Source organism: Xenopus laevis, chromosome 7S (genome assembly GCF_017654675.1).
Source record: "Xenopus laevis strain J_2021 chromosome 7S, Xenopus_laevis_v10.1, whole genome shotgun sequence".
Taxonomy (NCBI): domain Eukaryota; kingdom Metazoa; phylum Chordata; class Amphibia; order Anura; family Pipidae; genus Xenopus; species Xenopus laevis.
Genome location: NC_054384.1, coordinates 97,600,180 through 97,623,107, shown reverse-complemented (window position 1 = coordinate 97,623,107; position 22,928 = coordinate 97,600,180). Strand labels below are relative to the sequence as shown.

The window sequence follows — 22,928 nt, the reverse complement described above, 5'->3', positions numbered from 1 at the left end:
ATTGTGAAGTACTCGGCAATTATCACATTTTTTTTCCATAACAAAGCTTTGTAATTCAGCACACTCTTCAATTCAAGTGCTATAGATTTAACCATGATATCGCTGTAGTAAAGACCATTTTCACAGGGTTTGCTAAGGGAAAAAAGAAACCGAGGAAAATAAAACTACTCTTTAATGTAACTATGCTTTTTTTTTCACCATCTCAAGTTGGATGCATTTAAATTGCCATGGTGAATCCAAAACAGGAGGAAAAAAAAAGGTAATGTGCAGTAATAGCCAGGACTATCTTATCAAGCAATGATATTGTTCTGGCCAGGAAAGTCATATAATACATGCACATAAAAACACCAGATGCTCAGCCCATCGAAGTGATTTTAGTTCATTACTGGGGGTTTGTTTTCATTTGGAAGAAGGAGAGAGGAGTACCAAGTTCAGAGTTGCATAGAATAAGTTGCATACTAGAAGAAATACTTCTACCTCTTGGGAGAAGGTTCCTTCTTTCTAAATGCCATGCCACTTTCAGTTGTTTTAAGATAAGTGGGAATCCCTTACTGCACGGAATCTCAGCATGTGGTCATACAGTTATGGCTGAACTACCACTCAGTTGTCATATGAGAATGCTGGAAATATTGTTTATCTATGCTGGTTGCACATCTAAGGAGCCAACCTCCCTGATAAAGAATATGAATATCTGGAAATTCAAACCATGAAACAGGCCAAAATGTGTGAACTGGATATTATCAGGCAAGGGACATAAAACTATAAAAAATAAAAATGTATCTAATGGGACATTGGATAAATTTTATCTTAACTGAAAATATAAAGTAAATACGTGTAATGTTTCATTTATCATCAGTAATGTATGGGGCCATAGCTCTCAAGTTCCACAAAACACTCCTTTTCTCCACATTTGCATTTAAACATAATATTGCGATATGCCACGTTGCTCTGTAAAATTCTGATAGACTTCTGCTGATTTTATTTGATCATTTTGGATAATCTGATGGTATTGGATAATTGGAATGGTTACTCCTGCCAATAAATGGAATATGGAATATCCAACTTGTATGTTTAAGTGCAAATACGCAAAAGAGAAGGTTCATTGGGCACATTAAGATGTGACTCTCGTCCTTGTTATCTGTTTGAGATAGAAGATATATATCTATCTATATATAAATAGGTGGGGATATTCCTTGTGGGCAAGGGTGTACAAATGTGCTTTAGTGATATGTAATTGTTCTTTAAAAACCCATCACATTCTGTATCAAATCCCTCAAGAATAAATATGCTTTTCCTCTACCCTATATGTGGACTTTAAAACAAGTTGGAAAAATTTGATGGGGTTTGTGCAGATTAGAGGTATGACCTAATAAGTCCCAGTTAATCATTTAGAATTGGTGTGAATTCAAACTTGGGGCAATTTATTTTTTTAAAACTTGGATTATCAAAGGCACAGCAAACCCACCTCTTCTTAAAGCAGCCTATGTCATGTGAATGTGACATTGTTGTGGACAGGGGATAGGCTTCTGTCCCAAAGTCATCTGACATTTGAGAGCTATTAAAATAAGGGCCTAGTTTGGCACAGTTTTTCACTTCTGCACTAGAGGCATTGTAAATATCCAAGCTCTACAAGTGGCTTTGAGTGAGCAAAAGATCTATAATAACACTTTGCTCATTCTGGGTTGTTTTAAAAGAAGAATTACTTAAAACGCTGATACATTATATATGGTAGCATTTTTATAAATTAAATCTGAAAGAACCTGCGTCTATAGTTAATATATGTCCCTAGTAAGTAAGAGTGCACTATATCCCTGAATATTACAAATATCTCAATTTAGCAGTAGCACTCCGACACATGTATAGGATCCGTTATGGGATCCGAATTACAGAAAGCCCATCTCCCATAGACTCCATTTTATCCAAGTAATCCAGATTTTTTTAAAATTATTTCCATTTGTTTTGTAATAATAAAAAAACTACCTATTACTTGATCAAAACTAAAATATAATTAATCCTTATTGGAAGCAAAATTGGATTTCTTTAATGTTTACATCATTTTCTATTAGACTTTAGGTGGGAAGATCCACATTATAGAAAGATCCATTATCAAGAAGCCCCAGATCCCGAGCATTCTGGATAGTGGGTCCCATACCTGGATTGCATTTATTTATGCTCTACCTCTGAAAATATATTTTTTAAGTGGGTCTATGTATCACAAACACATAAAAAGGTGCCATTTTCTCAGAAAACTGAAAATATCTATAATTAGCAGTTCAGCATAGAGACAATAATCAGCATGCTGGTCGGGAATCAGATGAAAGGGAAAGACACTTTACCTAATTAGTTTATATTTTTAGCCACAACATTATCTAGAGCACAAAATGTGCTTTGCATATGTATGTGTTTATTGTGCCTGGAGGTATAACTCATCCCTCAGCAGCCAATGAGAAGATTCACCTACTGTATATCTAAAGATAGTTTGTGGCACATCTTACAAGCTGTTGGTATATTATACTATATTATTGAGGGAACCGTGTCTGAGAAGGGACGATCAAGGTTACCCAGCCAAGGTGGACAGCTTCATTTTTTTCTCTGTTGGTTTTGTAAAATCTACTGGATATTGTTATTACTACCACTTTGTTTAAGCAGTTCTATTAATTTCAAGGTGTTTTCTTTTGATGATGTCTCTAAAGGTGGCCATACACGTGCAGATTAAAGATGCCGATATCGGTCCTTTAGACCAATTCCACAGCTTATCTGTCCATGGGGTAAATTTATCAAAGAGTGAAGTTCCGCCACTACAGTGAAATTCCGCAGCTCTCCATTCATTTCTATGGGATTTTGAAAGGCGTATTTATCAATTGGTGAAAGTGAAAGTTCAACCTTTGATAAATACGCCTATAAAAATCTCATAGAAATGAATGGAGAGTGGCAGAATTTCACTCTAGTGGCGGAACTTCACTCTTTGATAAATATACCCCCATGTGTGGGGGCTCCCGAAGAGTCATCCCTATCGTTATCAGACCAGATATCGATCGGGCAAGTTTGATTTTTTTTCTGCGATCCAGGACCACATCGGCTAGTTGATTCGGTCCCTCGACCTGTCGCCGCCCATTCGCAGCATTATAATCTGATCGTTCTGCCCCAGAGCCGAACGGTTGGATTCACTCGATATCACCAAGCCATAAGTGGGCATAACGGGTTAAGATCTGCTCGTTTGGTGACCTTGCTAAACGAGTGGATCTATTAGTATATGGCCACCTTAAGATATAAATTGTAATCTCCAGTGTCAATGGAATGCCATGTTTTTAGGGTTGATATAGTCAGAATTCCCATGGTCAGCAAGTTGAGGGCAATGGCCTATTATGTAGCCTTAGTATCACTGCTTGACTAAGAGTTAGAACTGAAACATTGCTAATTTACTTCTTCTGGATTTTTCTCGTGTAAATTCTAAAATATTTTAATAAGAAAAATCTATTTGTTTGCCCTCATATATAAAGTGCTCCGATTTTGTTAAGGTCATATGTTAATGATTTCTAAATGAAAAGGAAATTCTGATTCTTTACTATAAACCCACTACAGTTACTATAAGCATCACTTGTTTACCTTGCCACTTCTCATCTACTGACTGGCTTCTGTTTGTGTAGCCCAGTATAGATGCAGACAACATGGCAGGCATTTTTATTTCCTTCCATCTCTCCTTCTTCTGATGACTCTGAAAGGACGGCACCACTTATTGGCGCCCAAGCCCTTAAAACAAACCGGCAGTAACCCAAAATCCATTTTAAGTCCCATCCTTCAAGATCTGTGATAGAGAAAAACATTTTAGCACACAGGAAAGGTCACCAACCCATTAAATCAAAATGCGTTGGAGAATTTCTCTGTGACCCAAAGTTCAAAATATTGGGGTGATTATGTCATTCAATAGATATTAAAAATAACCCAGGTGCCGCAAACATGGCCCTCGTTCTTGGAAATGCATCTATGAAACAGTCATTCAAATAGAACAGCCAAGTTTACATACAATTAAATAAACCGCTTTCGGGTATACGTCCAATGCAAAAACAACCCTGCACAGGTACTCCTCCCATTAGAAATAGTGTCTTTAAGGTATTCATTGAATGGCTGGCTAAATTGTTTTACATTTTTTTTTAGATTTTGCAGTCTGGAAGGAAAATATATTTTTTTTGCATATAACATTAAATATCATTGTTACAGTATAACATGCAAACACATGCTGGCTAGGAAAATGCAACCTTTAAATAGTATTTTAACTTTTTTTTTTGTTTTGTTATAACTTCCCTTACAGTCTCTTGTATTCTTGTATTGTTATTTTTCTTTCTAATGCACAGGTGCATCCAAAGCAATCACCTGTTTCCAAATAGTCCAGATCATCATCATCTTCATTTCTCTCGAGTGCAAGCCACTTGTATGGAACCTCAATTTTTGAAAATAAAAAGAGAGCAGAATCCAGTTTATCTCCAAAAACCTGTAGCAAGAAGACTTCTTGGAAACAATTATTCCACCCTGTGTTGACTGGAGATCAGAATGTGTTCCAATCTTCATGGTACGAACATCTCTTCCCTCTGCTTTATATTATATTCCACTTTTTATCTATTTATTTTTTTTTTCATTACCTTGTTTTTTTTTTTTTTTAAATTTGACTTAATTTCAAGCTTGCTTTGTTTTGTTCTTAAATCAAGGTATCTGAAGCAGACTGCGTGTATGGGAGGGAATCAATTAATTCACAGTGACAGCTTCCGCCTGCATATATCGGACAAGGACAGGACTCTCCTTATAATTTTCTGTATGAGGAAGAACAAAATAAAGAAAAGGAAAAAAAAAAGAAAAAGAGGAGAGGAGAGGAGAAAGAAGGAAGGGAAGAGGGTGAGAAAAGAGAAGATATAGTGGAAGAGAGAGAAGTGAACTGATACAAACTAATCATCCAACGACTGAGAGAGCCATGCACCAAACATAATTAGCCAGCTAAGGGAAAGTGACTGTGCTAAGCTACAATGAATACAGTTTTAAATTCACTTGACATGCAGTTAAGTGGATTTTTTTTATTGCTTGCAAAAAGGTAGAACATGCACAGAAGGGAGGCAAGGGAAATGTGTTTGTGTGTTATTTATATACTTAATGGTCATGTGGGATACAAATACATATATATAAAGATATATATATTACATTATATATATGTATTGTTTCACATATATGGCTCTTGAGATCCTGGGTATGGTGGTGAGGTCTGAAGGGGAAAGATAAATGCATATCCATAAGAAAGAGATCAAAGAATCCATAAAAAAAGGAAAGGGATAAGAGTAAACAGGAGGGTTTACCTAAAAGGAAGAGTTATGTATTGGAGAATCATACCATTGCATTTTTTTTTTTTTAAATATCTATACCTCTATATTTATATATACTTTCAGAAATATATATAAATATTTATATATCTAGATTTAGACATGTGAACAGTTAGCATTCTTCCTTTTGCCTTCTTATTTTTTCTCGAAGGAAATCCTAAATAACAGTAAATAACACTATTTTTTTTTTAAAAAAACGTTACCCTCGTATCGCCCTTGTCCCCAGTAAAACCTCCTTTGGTGTTTTTTTGCTTCTTTACCGGAAGAGCTTATTTTGTCAACTCCGCATTCAGCTTCTTCCTGGAGCACACCAATTCGGATCAGCAGGGGGAGTCATAAAAGTCTTTTTTTTTTTTTTAATTTTATATATATATTTCTCAGCAAAGTGCAAAAAATTTTTTTTTCTTTTTTTCCTTGTCTTTTTTTTTTTTAAAAGCCAAACTTTTTTTTTTAAATATATCTGCATATAATCTATATTTTTCATCAACCACTTAAAAAATAATAGAATTTGTTAAAGTCTCTTATTTTGTTCTCTTGCCATTGTTGATGTCTGTTTGTTTTTATTGTATTTACTAGTTAATGTTCCCCTTATCAGTTGGTTGAGTCCATGCTATAAGATGGAGGGAATGGGAGACCGTGGGCGTCTCACTGCAGATGGTGACCCAAATGGGGTGGAGATAGGAGACAGTCTGAGCATATTTCCACTCATGCCAGCTATGCTGTTTAGACTCCGGGATTTTTCATAACCTTGATATCCATGAGATAAATGGAAAAAGAAAAAAAAAGATTATGAAGTGCAACTTTTTTGTTGTCCAGAACTTGTGGTCTGGGCTACTTAATTCATACATTAACAGCCAAAAAAAGAAAATGGCTACTCAGAGACAAGACGAGCTGCATATCTTTCCACAGTTAATATGTGTGCCTAGGTGATCTTTTTATTCATCTCAGAAGACTAATGCAATGCTCATACTTTCATCTTTATTTATGCTTAGCCTAAGTATGTTTAAATTCTTCATGGCCTTTGCTACTTCTCATGGAACTTTGTTCCAAGTATTAAAAAATCTCTCCAGTGGAGAATATTTATGTTCTACAACCCTACTGAATTTTGTTGAGTCCATTGATGCATTGAAAATGTTTCCAGATAATTCAAGTATATCTAATAAGCTACCTACATTTTTCTATGGATGTGTGGTCTTCACTAGTGAGGGGCGAATCGGCGTTTCGTGAATTTTTCGCCCATCACTAGTCTTCACAACTCAATAATTTTGGATTCCCTAAATATATACTGTATATACAAATACAGAGACAGAACTGCAATTGAAATGGGACAAGGAATGCTGCATCTGGACAGAGATGATGTATATGAGTGCCAGGGAACCTCAATGAGTAGTGATGGGCGAATTTATTCGCCAGGCGCAAATTTGCAGCGAATTTCCGCGTTTTGACGCCGGTGAATACATTTGCGAAACTGCAGCAAAAATTTAGACGCCAGTTTCAATTTGGTCGTCAGTGACAATTTCGAAGCCGACAACAATTAAACGCACGCCCATTGACTTTAATGGAATTGGACAAAATAGGTGTCCAAATTGTCAAAATTTGCGTTTCTAAAATTTTTCGATGTTTTGCAAATTTCGCGGGAAATTCGCAAATTTTTCGGCGAAACTAAATGGGACAAATTCGCCCATCATAATCAATGAGTAATATAGATTTCAGTGCTAAAGAGAGGTCCTGTGTTGGAACAAGATAATGCAGAGGACAGTGAATAAATACTGTACCCCTTGTATCCTTGGTGAATACAGGACCCAATCTCTCAGGAAATGACTATGCTAAACTAAAATGTACCACTTATGCTTCTGCAATATGAAGCTAGAAGACACACTCCATAAATATATTTTATAGAATAACTGAGCAGGGATATTTAGCTGGAGGCCCATCAGCTGGAAGACCACAGTGTGGGCATTAGTTTGGACAGCACCAAAGGATGGAAGGCTGCCTCTTTACAGCTAAAAAAGACTCAAACTTTCTCATTTTATTTGATGTGTATCATTGAAATTATTCATAAATGGTATTCTTGAAGATTTTTCTACAAATATTTTTATTTTCATTAAAAAAGGGATTTAGAAATACCAAGCTGTATAGCCCTGCGGATTGTGGGTTAGGAGAGATATGTTTGAGCTGTGATGCCTCTGAGCAGCCAAAGCACAGTTAAATTACAAAGACAGCTCCATGCAAACAGATCGAAGATAGCAGCACAAGCAATTACACGTAGGCCTGCTCTTCAGGGAACATTTAGTTCTTCACCATTCCGCCACTACAGGAAATGGTGGAGACCAAGTAGAAAGTTAGAACCAAATTCAAATCGAAGGCGATGCTGGACAAGGCCTTCAAAACTGAGCTGAGATCAACCAAAATCTCCACACTTTCTTTTTATTGGTAGACTGGTTTAACCATTTTGTGTGCTGGCTGCACCAGGTACAAGCATCACATTTTGCATCATGGATGCTGGTTTAGTGTTTAAGGAAATGAAGGAAGGCCACAAAGTGGACAACCAACCTGCTGTTGTCTAGGCATTGCACTCAGTCATGCATTCCCCAGGGGCCCAACTTTAGTGTTTTGGCTAATCTCAGCTTTTGTTCCAGTTTTGTGGCTATCAGTCTGTATGTTTAATTCTGTAATGGAAACCCTGAGATTTTGTTTAGAGCAAGATGTCCAACTGGTGGCCTTTCAGCAGTTGTTACACCACAACTCCCAGCATTCCAAGAATGGAAGTGACAGTTTAGCAGCAGCTGCAGGGACACAGGTGAACAATCCTGGCTTAGAGTAAAGACAAGACATTTGCTCTGATCAGAGATGCAAAACATAAGGCATTCCATGTCATTTACCAAGCAAGCCAAGTACAAATATATTTTCTACCATGATGTTATTGGAAGCCTTTATCAAAGTCATTATACAGAAATGAATTTCATTTCTGGTGAACAATAAAAAAGGTACACCAGTAAATGCTCTCTGATGATTGGTTGCTATGGGATACAAGACCAGTAGCAAACTTTGCACCTTTTATTACATAACTCCAAAAGGGATTATTATGGTAACAGGTGCAGACTTTGCTCCAGTTCTAGTTATTTATAACAACTAATCAGCAGAGAGTATTTAATATTCTGTGACTTGTTGTAAGCAAACATCCAATGGGTTGCATTGGGCTTCTGTACCTTGTGTCAATTACAATATAATTCCCTTTATTAAATCAGTGTTTTATAACATTTTTAAGGGAGAGGACCCAAATTAAACCTTGGAAGCTCCTCGCAACCCACAATTTACGTTAGAATGAATCAGGCAACACCTTTTAATTACTATTATCTATTGTAGGAGCATATTTCATGCCACTAAAATGATAATGAAGATCACCCCCCCCCAACAAGCTGCCGTTGCAACCTGTGTTTACAATGAAAACAAAACATTTGTCTATTTATGAACATCATTTAGCAAATAGACCTTACATTGTAAAGCACTGCGAACACACCATTTGGTTTCAAGCACGCTTTCATATACCATAAAAAATAGTTTGGTTGTTGAAACATGGGATCTCATCTCAACCACTGGCAGAATAGACTCTGCCACCATTCCTTTGCTATATAATGTATTGCTGTTCAGTCTTAAGATCAGTATGGACTGCTTCAGAAAACATAACATTTGTCTCTGGGTTTGGCATTGCTCAGTGCTACCTCAAGGGAAAGAAAGCATGGAGAAGAAGCAAGCATGCAGCAGGCAATCAAGGCCCATAAAAGTCCAGGACTATATAATACCTGGCCTCATATGGCTCTTGAGGCTTACAGTTTTCCTCCCCAGCAGCAAAGCCATGGACAGATGTTTGATGACATACTCACACTGACCATGTTGCAAATGCTACCATTTAGAATGAAATCTATGGAATATGGGATTAAATCATCCTAGGGGACTGAGACATCAAACACAGGAGCTTATGGAACATCCCCTGTGCCTACAGATATGCAAACATGGATCTAGTAGCAGGACATAATCGTGGTGGGCTGATTGAATTTGTCTTTCTGTGAACACATGTAGCCTCCACCTACTGAGAAAGTAAACAGACTCCCACCCATAATTTCTAGTAACAGATTTGCATACGTGCCAAAATTCCACACTTTCGAGGAAAAATGTCATTTTAGTTATGTGTGTTATCTCTCCACAGATAAACATGACTTTCATGGAGATCAATAGTTCAGTTTAGCTACATGTAACTTAAATCAGTTAATGATAGGCCTTGTGCCATTTAATATTTAGGTAGGACCTATTGATATCTAGGTTTCCTTCCTCCAAAGTTTGATCATTGAGCTTCCTCATAAACAAGACACCAACCAGACATAGGCCATTGGGGATATAGCAGAATTCTTTAAGAAGGGCTGCAAATTACAACCATGTACATTCAGTAGCCTGGGATTATTTGCCTTTAATGCAATCTGCTATGTCTTTTGCCAGCATCTACAGTATGTCGATTTACCCTAATCTTCAATTATTTCAATAAATGGGTGATAAATTAGTTTTAAAATTGCTAATTTTAGGTTTTGATTGATATTAGTATCAGTATGGGAAGAATACATAGTGCTCACAGTAGTGACATCTACCCAACGAGCCCTCCGCCATTATGTGTTGTTCTGGGCAAACTTCATACAGCGAATATACTTTAAACAGTTTCACGGCCATTGAGGGACCTGACTTGCCTCAAATGTAGGGGTTGAAAGTATAAATCAACTTCAATGGTTGATCAGAGCTGAGAGACAACAGATAAAACACAAACAAAAAGAAAGTGAACTAATTATCAGCATTAAGAGATGAACATTACAACAGCCAAGTCTTGAACTTTTATTTGTTTTTGTTGCTATTTGTATAATTTTTCCTGGATAAATGGCCAATTTGAATGAATTAGTATCACCTTTCTCAGTAGATGTGTAACCCCTGGAGATACGCCTTTCTAGAGTACAAGGGGCAGGAAGCTCCAGGTACTGGAAGTACAAAGGGCTGTAGACTGGATTAACAAATACTCCAATGAAACTAAGAAACTGAGAACACATGCATATAAACCCTAACATGGAGTACAAGTACAGCATGCAGAGAGCTGGAAGTCAGTCATACTGTACAATAAATGGACAAGGCATCAAACAAGAACTGAACATTTCTGGCGCTTTAAGCCAAAGGGCCTGCAATTACTCTGTACAAAGCTAATTATAGCTATTCAGATTGCTATTCAGATTGCTATAAGCAATTAAACATGGCCATCAACCAGGGCAGGATTACCCACTAGGCACCCTAGGCACTTGCTTACGGCCGCTTAGCTTTAGGGGCCCGGCCCTGGATCTCACCCACTACCTAGCACCAATGACGTGGGCAAGTGCGTCTGCATCATCGATTAAGTGGAAGCACCATACACGTGCTGCTGTCACGGATGCTCATGCTGATGACGTGACGTAAGGGAGGGCCGGCTGATGCTATAAAAGGGTTGAATGCACGCAGAAATGACGAAAAATTTGCGAAATGGCGAAAAATTCCTGAAACAGCGACAGGCGTCTAGTTTTTGATGCCGGTGTCTGTTTTTTTGGACGCCGGCACAATTTCGTCAAAAACGGACGCCGGCATCCATTTTTTTTGATGCTGGCGAATTTTCACTGCGGTTAAGCGAATTTATTCGCTGGCGGCGAATCACGGGAATTCGCCTCAAGTTTGCGCCTGGCAAATAAATTCACCCATCACTATTGGCTGGTTCTGAAGGGAGTGATGGAGGGCGGGGGCAGCCAGGCAGAAGAACTGAGCAAAAAAAAACCCAATAAGTAATTTGGGTGAAAATCAGCTTTGTAAAGGGTTAAGAGCTAATGGGAAATAAAGTTGTTCATGCAATAATGCAAGAGCTATACAGTGGCAAATACAGGACCGGATTTGTGGCCCGGGCCTTGGGCTGCAGGATTTTAGGGGGCGGCATGCTGCCCAACCACACACACATTGGTTCAGAAACACTGAGGATGCGCAGGAGATACAGTAGTTTTCTACATTTTCTGTGCGCCAATCCCTATTGATTCGGTCTCGATAAAAATCTGCGTGAATAAAAGCGGGCAGCGGGCCTAGGGGTGCCCACTATGTAAATCCTGGACAAATATCTTTCTCTTGTTTTCGATTCCACACCATATCTCAGTCATCTTGACCAGCAAGCAATTGTACTACGATACGTCAACAAAGATGGGTCTGGGATTTGTGCCAATCTATTCTCAAACAGGAGAACACCTTGAAAATGCTGTTTCCTTTTTATCTGTACTGAAAATGAATATTCAGGATTGCCGAGGCCAAAGCAACGATAACGCCAGCAATATGTCTGGTAGATACAATGGATTGCAAGCTAGAATTCGTGCAATCAATCAGTTGGCACATTATGTGCCTTGTTCTGCACATTCACTGAATTTAGTGCTGCAGAATCCTGTCTTAAAGCAGCTACATTTTTTAATTTATTGGAGTGCATCAATGGTTTTTTTTTCTTCATCCACTCATCGATGGAGCATACTTAAAAATGAGATTTGCAAAGCTCCTGGAAATCTTTCAGTAAAAAGTCTATCTGGCACAAGATGGGCTGCTCATTGTAATGCTACTAAAAAAAGGGTTTTCAGTATGGGAAAAATGCCCTCACAAAATTTGAGTCTTCTGATCGCCAAAAGTCTGACATGAGGCAAAGTCATCTCGGGGAGGGGGCGAGGGGAAGGGGTCGGGAGAAGAAGGAGACGGGGAAGTGGAGGGGATGGCCTAGGGGCTCCTGGACAGTAAATCCTGGCCTGCTTATTGCAGAGCTCAAAATAAAGAATCAGTGCTATGAAAGTATGAATAACCGTTTTGACATTTTGAATACAAACTTGAGAGATACGCATCTCTGCAGACAAATTGCAAAAAAAAGACTACCTAGAGGATCTCAAAGACTGTTTTACAGAAGAATTTTTAAAATTTTCTGCATTGATACCTGATGAATTCACGGGGTGCCCAATGACGAGGAGGCAATATATAATTGCTGGGAATTTGCAAAAAAACCCATTTTCAAATACTGAAACCCTGCTACGTATTTTTTTATCTAAAAGCATTACCCTGCCTAGGGCCCTGTTAAGTCTTAATCCAACTCTGGTATCAACCATTGGCTAGGCCTACATCTAAATGTGGCTTGAAACTGTAGTTCTGCAAACTCTTGGAACTACAACTACTTGGCTACTGCCTGGGGTTAAGGAAGTGGGCTGCCCTGCTGATAAATGACATGATTTAGAATCAGGGTCAGACTGGGGGGCTCGGGGCCCACCAGGGCTGCTGTCCAGGGCCCCCCTCCACCCAACCCTGCTGCGCCACTGCCACTGCGCACTATGTTTTGCCACAATCACTTTTATAAAGGGAGAATCCAGCGAATCTGTGTGTGGATATGGGCTGGCAGGGCCCATAATAGCCGGCGGCCCACCAGGTTTTTTCCTGATGTCCCGCCGGCCCAGTCCGACCCTGTTTAGAATAAAGATATGAAGAATATGTCATCCTATAACTTTACCTTTGCTTAATTTGGACCTAACTGACATTCTAAAATTTTGACTAAAAGCCAAGAATTGGAGTGGTTCATTGCTAATTGACTAAGAATGCTTCGAAAGATTTGACCGAATACCGAACCTGAATCCTAATTTACATATGCAAATTAGGGGTGGGAGGGGGAAAACATTTTTTACTTCCTTGTTTTGTGACAAAAAGTCACGTGATTTCCCTCCCCACCCCTAATTTGCATATACAAATTATGATTCGGTTCCGCTGGGCAGAAGGATTCGGCCGAATCCTGCTGAAAAAGGCTTGGCCAAGTCCTGAACCGAATCCTGGATTCGGTGCATTCCTAGTTGAAACGTGTGAAGTTATGAAGCATTTTCAGGTGTCAGTTTAACCAAGTGTCCTTTAAGAGGAACTTGAAATTCATCTTTCCAAGAGCCATAGATTGTTTGATCGCTTTCTCAAATCAGATTTTTTTTGTCTGTGTATAATCTGCATTAAATTAGGAATGCAGCCAACCAAAATATCAGACAGCAGCTGCCACCCCATTGCCCCCATATAAAACGAAGTCAATATCAAGCTTGTATAAAAGATGATTACAGATAGAGGCAATTTTCATTTGCAGTGTAATAACTCGCTAATGAAGAGTACAGCATTACATTGCAAAATTAATTTTCTGAACATGCTTGCCAATTTTTTTTACCACCCAGAAAAAATGCACTTATATAAATAGCTCCAGCCTTGACTTGGAAGAGGTTCACTTTTTTTACTGCGCATTTTGTAATTCAGGGGCTATTTTTATATTTTGTCAGCAAGGACGGTTTCTCAGCCAGAGAAGAAAACCAGGGCAATAAACCTTCAGAACATTATTACCTGAAAGCTACAGTGTTTTAATATAAATTTCAGTTGAATGGTTTCTGTGGGTTTAGAGCTGAGGTTATGTTTGTCCTAGTCTCTCACGTGTTTCTATACAGTGTCTGTAATTAAATATACACGCATACTACTTTATTTACGCAGTTCCCATATATTCTGCTGTAAGGTGTAATTAAGGAAGGCAGATAATGGATGTTTTGGGGGTTGGTACCAGCGGTGTAACTAGAGTGCGTAGGGCCCCCCTGCAAAAAAAATTTTCAGAAGGGCCTGGCGCACTCCGATCCCCATCCTCCTGCCTACTTCCTGTCCTGCCTCTGCCCCACCCATGTCCTGCCTCTGCAACGCCCACTTCCTGCATCCACCCACACTGCAGCTGAGGTGTCTGCTTCCTCTATAGCTACAGTTTGTACAGAATGATTACCTTGCATCTATGCTGGCTTTATGACCAAGGCGAACTGACTGTACATCAGACAGGAGGGCATTTTTTGTATAAATGTGTTTAAAAAAACATTTTATTTTGGATTTATGCTGACACCAGCCTTCCTCTGCATGCTGTAGAGAATTCCTATTTTTAGAATTTAGCGAATACCTTCTACTTCACAAAAGATTCTATCTATCTGATTAAATCAGTACCGAAGTGAAATTTGAGCGTAAGCCAAAAATGTTTGAAATATTTGCTGTACCCCTTCCAAAAAGAAAAAAAAAAAAAAATACAATACAGGTTCGGGACCTGTTATCCAGAATGCTTGGGACCTGGGGCTTTCCGTATAATGGATCTTTCTGTAATTTGGATCTTCATACCTTAAGTATACAAGAAATTCTCGCTATCACTACAAATGACTGATGTTCAACTTTTAAAAGAAACATCTCCCAGAAGAGACAAGTCCTATTGTTTTAATCAGAAATAAGAGCTCTATAACATGCATAACAGCAGCTTTGAGTTAATTTTCTAAAACTTACAAAATATTTGCTATTTACTATTTTCTTATATAACTTTCTGACGGATTGAATCGGTTTCGTTACTATCACTCATGTTCTAGGGTGCTGTGGGACTAGTAATTCCTTCCCATGATGTTGTCTTCCATGTTTTCTTGCCATATTTTAGGCCCCACATCTTTGCAAATGATTTATCCATGAGGAAAATCTCGCCTTTTAAAAGAATGTTTCCCTTTTAACCTTATTAGCAGCTTAAATGTGTATCTATATATACAAGTGCTGAAGTGAAACATAATGAAACAGAGTACCATTAAAGCAAGCTTCCATTATGTATTACAAATTTACAGTGGTTTCACGGTATTTATAAAATGTAACTGCACTTGAAAGCAATATTAGTATTACTTCTGCTTCTAATGCTTTGTGTAACGGGTCTGTTAAAGGAGAACTAACCCCTGAAATTGCATATGGCTAAAACTGTCATATTTTATATACTGAACTTATTGCACTAGCGTAAAGTTTCAGCTTGTCAATAGCAGCAATGATCCAGGACTTCAAACTTGTCACAGGGGGTCACCATCTTGGAAAGTGTCTGTGACACTCACATGCTCAGTGGGCTCTGAGCAGCTGTTGAGAAGCTAAGCTTAGGGCTCGTCACTAATTATCCAGCAGAAAATGAGGTTGGTCTGTAATATAAGCTGATGCTACAGGGCTGATTATTAAATTCTGATGCTAATTGCACTGGTTTCTGTGCTGCCATGTAGTAATTATCTGTATTAATTACTAATCAGCCTTATATTGTGACATTTCTATTCTATGTGTACTGTATATTGTGAGGGTTGTGGTTGCCTTGCGCTGGTACAGAAGTCCAAAACATAATGTACAACATTTCTAGCTACTTCTTTAACTATGCTTTAGTTCTCCTTTAACAGTTTCAAGACCCAGAACCAGCATTGCAGAGAGTAGGAAGGAACAGAGTAACCCCTTTCAATAGCTGTTACATTTACAAATAACTCTTAAATCATTCACATTTTTTCACGTATGTGTATGTGGAAAGTTGCTTAGAATTACATTTTCTTTCTTTGTGCAAAAAAACAGCGTCCCAACATTGTAATGTCATACTGAGATCATGGATTAAATTAAATTTTAACGCATATAAATCTATTTATTCTCGATAATACCAAATTCACCTGAATTCGATATTATCTACTGGCTGTCTAATCATTGTGTGGTGGTTGCTTGCATCAAGGAGACAGATTTCAGAGCATTTCATCCATTTCCTTTTCAATTTGTCAGCAGTGAGGGTTATTAAGGAATGATCTTAACAAGTCATCTTGTATCTACAGGCTTGCTTGATACAATGTTTCCATGATATCTGAGCATGCATTGCTCATGCCCTAGGGAATCGGATCATTAGACAACCATAATTTAGTACATGGAATATGAGTTAAATGAAATGTGGATCCATACTTGGCTGGTGGAACTTGGCTTGTGTCTAGGAAAGCTTTTATTTCCAGCCAGCGAAACATTAGAAATATGGATCTGGGATTTATGAATGGGACTCTTGGGTGCATTGCAGGAAGAAACACAGAGGAGCACGGAACATAGTTAATGAGGGTGAGAAAAGGGCATTCCCTTTCATGCTACTCACCCCTAAGGCATCATGCATCCTACTGCTTGATCCAAGAAGCAGCATTGGCATTGAGGTCATGCAGCAGGTCAACGTCTTGTTTGTACCAGTCGTCGTGCTGAGGTGATGGAGTGCAGGCGTTGACAGCTGAAGAGCGAAGGGCGCAGGCAATGACAATGAAGCATGGATGAGAATGAACATAAACAAACAACAACAAAAAAGATATGTTTTAATGTAGATGATTTTATAAAGATGCACCGCCCCCCTATACTCTCAGCAAAAGTGCACACTCACAGTCGCAATCCTCTAACAAAACATTTTTACTCTTTCTCAACAAAATATGAAGTAGGGTCTTTCAAGTCAGAAGAGGAAGAGCCACACATTGTAGAAGCTCAATGCATAAACAGTTCACTTTCCCCAGTAAAAGAAAATGTACAGCACACTCACCTTCCAAAATATATGTCATGTAAATTTCTACAACCTGACATATCTCACATAGTCCCCAAAGTACTGGAAGTGTTGATAAGTGTGACAAACAATGCAGTACTTGCTCTCACCCATATAACACTCACAGACAACCTATGCAAATTTATAGAGAGCATTTGGCTTTCACGTTGAACATTTTACGTTTGTTATAGTGGGGACCACCCAGAAAGGTAATCTAAGACAATGGCATATTTCAGTTGAGAAATTTTAGATACTCACCAAACATTGGAGCAATTTTTGGGATGATAACTGCCTGACATGAGAGGTGACAAACTGTTTTTGGCCTGAAAATGGTGCATTCATATCAATAGCAGGAGATGACAGGATCAAGCAGGGAGGTCCCCTTGCGTGTTTATTTGCAGAAATGCAACGTTTCGGAGCTGTACCCCTTTGTCAAGCATGTCATGCTTGACAAAGGGGTACAGCCCCGAAACATTGCATTTCTACAAATAAACACGCAAGGGGGCCTCCCTGCTTGAACTTTCCGTGAGTGCCAATGTATTTGTGTAATTGATTCCTTGGGTGGGTGCCGACTTCGGGCGACTTCGGAAAATGAAGCGTTCCGAGTGCCATCCTGACAGCGATTTACATTTGCATTTACAGTTGCACTTCGGGTGGCTTCTGAAAACGAAATGTCTCGAGTGCCATCCCGCCGACAATTTACATTTGCATTTACAGTTGCACTTCAGGCGACTTCGGAAAACGAAACGTTCCGAGTGCCATCCCGCCGGTGATTTACATTCTAGCCAAGGGAAGGCATTTAGGGGAGATTAGTCGCCCGAAGAAGAGCTGATTTGTTGCTGGGCGACTAATCTCCCCAAGTAGCAGCATGTGCCACCATCCTTAAAGGGGTGGTTAACCTTTAGGTTATCTTTTAGTATGTTATAAAATGGCTAATTTTAAGCAACTTTTCAACTGGCCTTCATTTTTAAATTTTTATAGTTTTTGGGTTATTTTCTGACTCTTTCCAGCTCTCAAATGGGGGTCATTGACCCACCTAGAAAATAAATGCTCTGTAAGGCTACAAATGTATTGTTATCACTACTTTTTATTAATCATCTTTCTATCCAGGCCTCTTCTATTCATATTCCAGTCTCTTATTCAAATCAGTGAATCTTTGCTAGGGTCATTTGGACACTAGCAACCAGATTGCTAAAATTGCAAACTGGAGAGCTGATGAATAAAAAGCTAAATAATGAAATCCAATTGTAAACTGTCTCAGAATATCCCTCCCTACATCATACTAGAAGTTAATTTAAAGGTGAACAGCCCCTTTAACCTATCTGCCAATTAGTGAAAGTATAGCTGTGTAAGCCCCTTTGACGCTATACAGTAAACTTTTTCAGAAATAGTCAATATAGTTTTGATTCCACACGGAGTCAGTACCTGTAATCATTTCTGTTGTTCTTCTTTCACAACAAAAATACTTTGGCCAAAAGTATCCATACACTTAGTCAAACATGATCTCGTCAGTTGGATCACTCGTTGAATTCCAAACTGTTTATGGAAGTAATGTCAGCTCAATATGGGAATATGGGGGTTTTAAGGTTGATTGGAAGCAAACAAACCAATGTCAAGCATCGGCTGGAGTGTTTTAAACGTCACCACTATTTGACTCTTGGTCTGAAGGAAAAGTTGATGATTGGCAGATGCCAAAAGACCACGGAAGGTCTCATAAAGAGTTGGGCTTGTAGAGCCAGAATAATTGCCTGGGGCTATTTTCTGTGATTTGTATTGAAAGCAAACGTTATGGCTACAGTCAGGGCCGCCATCAGGGGAGGACAGGGGGGAGAGTTGTAGGGGGCCCGAGGGTAAGGGGGGCCCGGCCACGCCACACTTATTTGATTATCCGGGCTCCCCATCTTTCTGAGAGCTGCTGACTTCGGGAAGGCATGGACGTTTAAGGGGCCCTGGCCTCCAATTTTCTTTTAATGTGGGGGTGCCCTGGCCACCAATTTTGGCCACCAATTTTTTTTTCTCATGTGGGGTCCTAGCCACCAATATTTCTAAATGGGGGGGCCCTGGACACAAATGTTTTTTTATGGGGGGCCCTGACCCCCAATTTCTTTTTATTTTTTATTAACATGTGGGAACCCTAGCCAACAATATTTTTTTTTTTTTACTGTGTGGTGGGGGCGGACCTGTAGGTGGGGCTTGCGTGGGCGCAGCCCAAGGGGCCCAGGAAATGTTGTTGTATGGGGCCCTGTGATTTCTGATGGCGGTCCTGGCTACAGTGTGCAATAACATTCTTGACTATTGCATGTCTTCTGATTTGTGGCAACATACTAAGGAATGCTCTTTCCTGTTTCAGCCAAACTATGCCCCCATATTGTAATCAACGTCTGTACAGAACAGATCTGTTGAGATGGGAAAGAAAGAAATGACTGGCCTGCACCGAGTCCTGGTCTTAACCCAACTGAACCCCTGTGGGATGAATTGGAAAACTAACTGTGAACCAGGCCTGATCCCGAATTTCAATTTCCAACCTCACTAATGCTCTTGTGGCTGAATGGAAGCAAATCCCACAACATCTTGTAGAAAGCCTTCCCAGAAAAGTAGAGACTATTATAGCAGCAAAGGGACATGTTGGGAATAACATGTTGGACAGACAGGTGTCTGGATACTTTTGACCATAATTTATAATGGATCTAGGCCATGGACATTCTCCATGCTTCTTAATCATCTAGTAAGTTGTCTTTTCATGCCAGTGATGGTGTGTTAGATGTGTTAAAGAAAGGATGCTGAGAAATGAAAGCTGAGGTTTTAGGTTTCAGCAGAGGGCCCCCTTGGCCATATAATATCCTTGCTAAAATTTAAAATAATATATTATTACATGATGTAATAGCTGATAAATATCATCTAGTACTTACTTCACAAATGACTATAGTTCCTAGTTAATGCCCTGAACCATAATTAGCCAACACATGAAGAGCTGCAATTTATATATACCTGAAATAACAAGTCTTGCTTAAAGTTGGGTCTAATCTTTCTGCATTGTCCCCTCTTCTCCAGATCATCTCTGGCAAACATGGCACAGTTAAGTACCTACTTACATTGCACATATTTGAAAGACTAAACAGCTGGACATTTCAGTATAGGAAGAGGTAGGGACTCCAATATGTATGTGGTCGGCAGCAACAAAGAAAGGGGTTTGAAGAAGCTGATGTGGCATATTTTGTATAATTAGATATCAGTGGTGTGTATACCTTTGCGGATGTTGCCATCTGGGGAATGTGCAAAGTCTCCCGTGGTCAACAGGAAGCAAGCACGATCACGATTATATCTCTCCCTCCCACCAGGCGTGATAGGTGACTTTTCCTCTGGTGACAGAGCCTGGTCTATAGTAGGGCAATCTTCATTGGCCAGTGCAGCATTTGCAGCATCCCCATTCTGCTTGGAGTCTTTAAGGAGAAAATGATAGAAAATATGTTTACAACATATTAAAATCACAATAGCAGTGCATGAGAACTGTTACAAGTCTAGAAAATGGTTTGCACCATGACATCATAAATCCATATTACATCATAAAAGCACAGTGCTGGTAAATGTTATTTACTTTTAATCCTATACAGTAGCTGTGACTTTTTTATGATGTCATCTCCACAGGATGATACCCCCATCTTGCACCTAATTTGCAAAAACACCTATGGACAATTGTGTTCGCTTAGAGACACACGGTCAGATTTAGGGAGATTAGTCGCCCGGCGACAAATCTCCTCTTCTTTGGGCGACTAATCTCCCTGAACTGCCTCTCGCCGGGTAGAATGAAAATCATCGACGGGATGGCAATTGGAGCACTTCGTTTTACGAAGTCGTCTGAAGTTTCATCTTGAGGCAACTTTGGGCGACTTCGAAAAGTGAAACGCTCCGAGTGCCATCCCGCTGGTGATCTTTATTCTAGCCTTCGGAAAGGCAGAGGAAGGCAGTTCAGAGAGATTAGCCGCCCTAAAGAAGATGAGATTGTTGCCGGGCGACTAATCTCTACAAATCTGAACATGTGCCTCTGCCCTTAGAAGCATTGGGGCTCCTTTATCAACACTGGGCAAATTTGCCCATGGGAAGTTACCTATAGCAACAAATTAGTGATTAGCTTTTTATAGCCAGCTGCAAGTAGGACAATGAATGCAGCAATTTGATTGGTTGCTATGGACTACTGCCCATGGGCAAATTTGCCCAGTGTTGATAAATCACCCCCATTGGACGCAACCGTGGTGAGTGCAAGTTCCAGACTGGACACAATTATGCAGAGACAAAATGTTGAACCTGGTAAGTAGATGCCACTTAAAGGGGGCCTGTCAACTTAAGAAATAATTCTTAATGTTATTAAGTCAAGCAAAATAAACTTCACTTGCGCTTAAAAAAACCCCCAAGATTTAAATATTTTTTAGTCTTGGAATTCACAATCACAGCAAGTAGGCAGCAGCCATTTTGTTAACACTGTTATTAAGGCAAGCTTTGCATCATGCCAAAATATTGTTTTTGTACCAGAATGGGTCACCTGATGCCCATGCACTGGCTACACAATTAGATGGTGAGGATGGAGGGGGAATGTGAGGAGGGCCGTAACATCAAGGAAACTTTAAAACAACTTTATAACAGGTATGGATTTATTTAATAAAAAAAAGAAATTGGATTTCATGTTTCATTTAAAAAGGACTTTTAATATACAGATTTTTATGTCTGGGTGACAGGTCCCCTTTAAGGTAAACTGATTGTATAGGAAGTGCAAACTGCTACCACAGCAAAAATGAGTGGGGCACCGTGGAAGATTAATGAGATGTGAGGCCACTAGGCTGCATCCACAGGCACCCCTTCTAGGCTACTGCTGGGTCCAGATGTATACAGATTCAGACACATGTGCACCTGAGCTTTCTGCACCGCATTGGCGTAATATAAAGGACAGGGGGTAGAGAATGGGGGGGCCCTGACTGTGAGGTCTGCTTTCTCTATAACTGGATCTGGGAGGGAGGATGTAGGTGGCCTGGAGATGCTTATAGAAGATGGGGAGTGGGCTGGGTAGGTATCAATGTGCGCTGGGCCCCTTTAAGATTTTTTTTGCAGTTACTGCTGCTATGCTGGGTTTGGCGCATGCCAATGACATCGCTGGATCTGCACAAATCTGGGTTCATGCAAACATGCGCCTTGCCTGCCTTCTTCTTCCAGCAGGTGTTTGACTGGACCCAGCAATGCAAATAAAAAATAACAAAAGAAAATAGAAATAATAATTGAAAAAAGCTAGATGGGCCCATGACAACTCAGGGTCCCTAGGCTATAGCTAGGGACCCCAGATTAATTCACCCTGGCCTGGAATCAGCAACAGTTTAAAATATAATATTGAAGGCTCTGTTCCTTAAAGGAGAAGGAAAGGCTTGGTGCACTTGGGGGTGCCAAATGTTAGGCACCACCAAGTGATTGTATTGACTTATTGACCCCGGTGCTCCTATCAGCAGAAAAATGCACAGGCCCGGGGTTAAACCAGTGAGCACTACGGAGCGATCCTCTTCCGGCTTCCTCCTTCTTCGCGCAGCTTTACATGCGCAGTAGAACAAAAAGCCGAACATTAACTAAAAAGTCGGCTATTTCGTTCAACTGCACATGCGTCTGCCCCGGGAAATTTGAAGAAAGAAGAAGCCGGAAGAGGATCACTCTGTGGTGCTCACTGGTATAACTCCGGGCCGGTGCAGTTTTCTGCTCATAGGAGCACTGGCTCTTGGCGGTAGGGTTGCCACCTAAGGCCTGGTCAGTAAAAATTATGGCTGATCCCAATGTTATTAATAGGTAAAAAAGATAAATATATAGGAAAGCCTGTATTTTTTTCCAGAAAAGGTGGCAACCCTACTTGGGGTGCCTAACATTTGGCACCCCCATGTGCAAGAAGTCTTTCCTTCTCCTTTAAACAGGAATCTTAATTTATTAACAGTTTTTTTCAGTTTTTGCATCTAAAAAATAAGCTACTCCTCTTGTTAGCTGCTTTCCCTACCTACTGACTGAGAGTTACCACCTCACTTCCTCTTCCTCCCACAGTCAGCTCCGCCTAAAAGCCAACTTGTTAGCCGCACACAAAGACAAAAAACAGTGCATTACAT

At 39.7% G+C, this 22,928-nt stretch overlaps 1 protein-coding gene across 9 annotated transcripts in view; it reads right to left on the bottom strand.

Moving 5' to 3' along the window:
* Positions 1–4,430: 4,430 nt before the first annotated feature.
* Positions 4,431–22,928, bottom strand: part of kcnc1.S (potassium channel, voltage gated Shaw related subfamily C, member 1 S homeolog) — a 70,893-nt gene continuing 52,395 nt past the window's right edge. The window contains exons 3-6 of one of the 9 annotated variants that reach the window (XR_005962755.1): positions 20,049–20,243; positions 16,378–16,503; positions 10,100–10,149; positions 6,069–6,110 (exon numbers count right to left, since the gene is read on the bottom strand). Coding sequence is in view for 6 of the 9 variants with exons in the window: in NM_001085612.2 (NP_001079081.1) it covers positions 5,974–6,110; positions 20,049–20,243 (332 nt within the window). In the remaining 3 variants the exon portion in view is untranslated. 9 annotated transcript variants of the gene reach the window in all.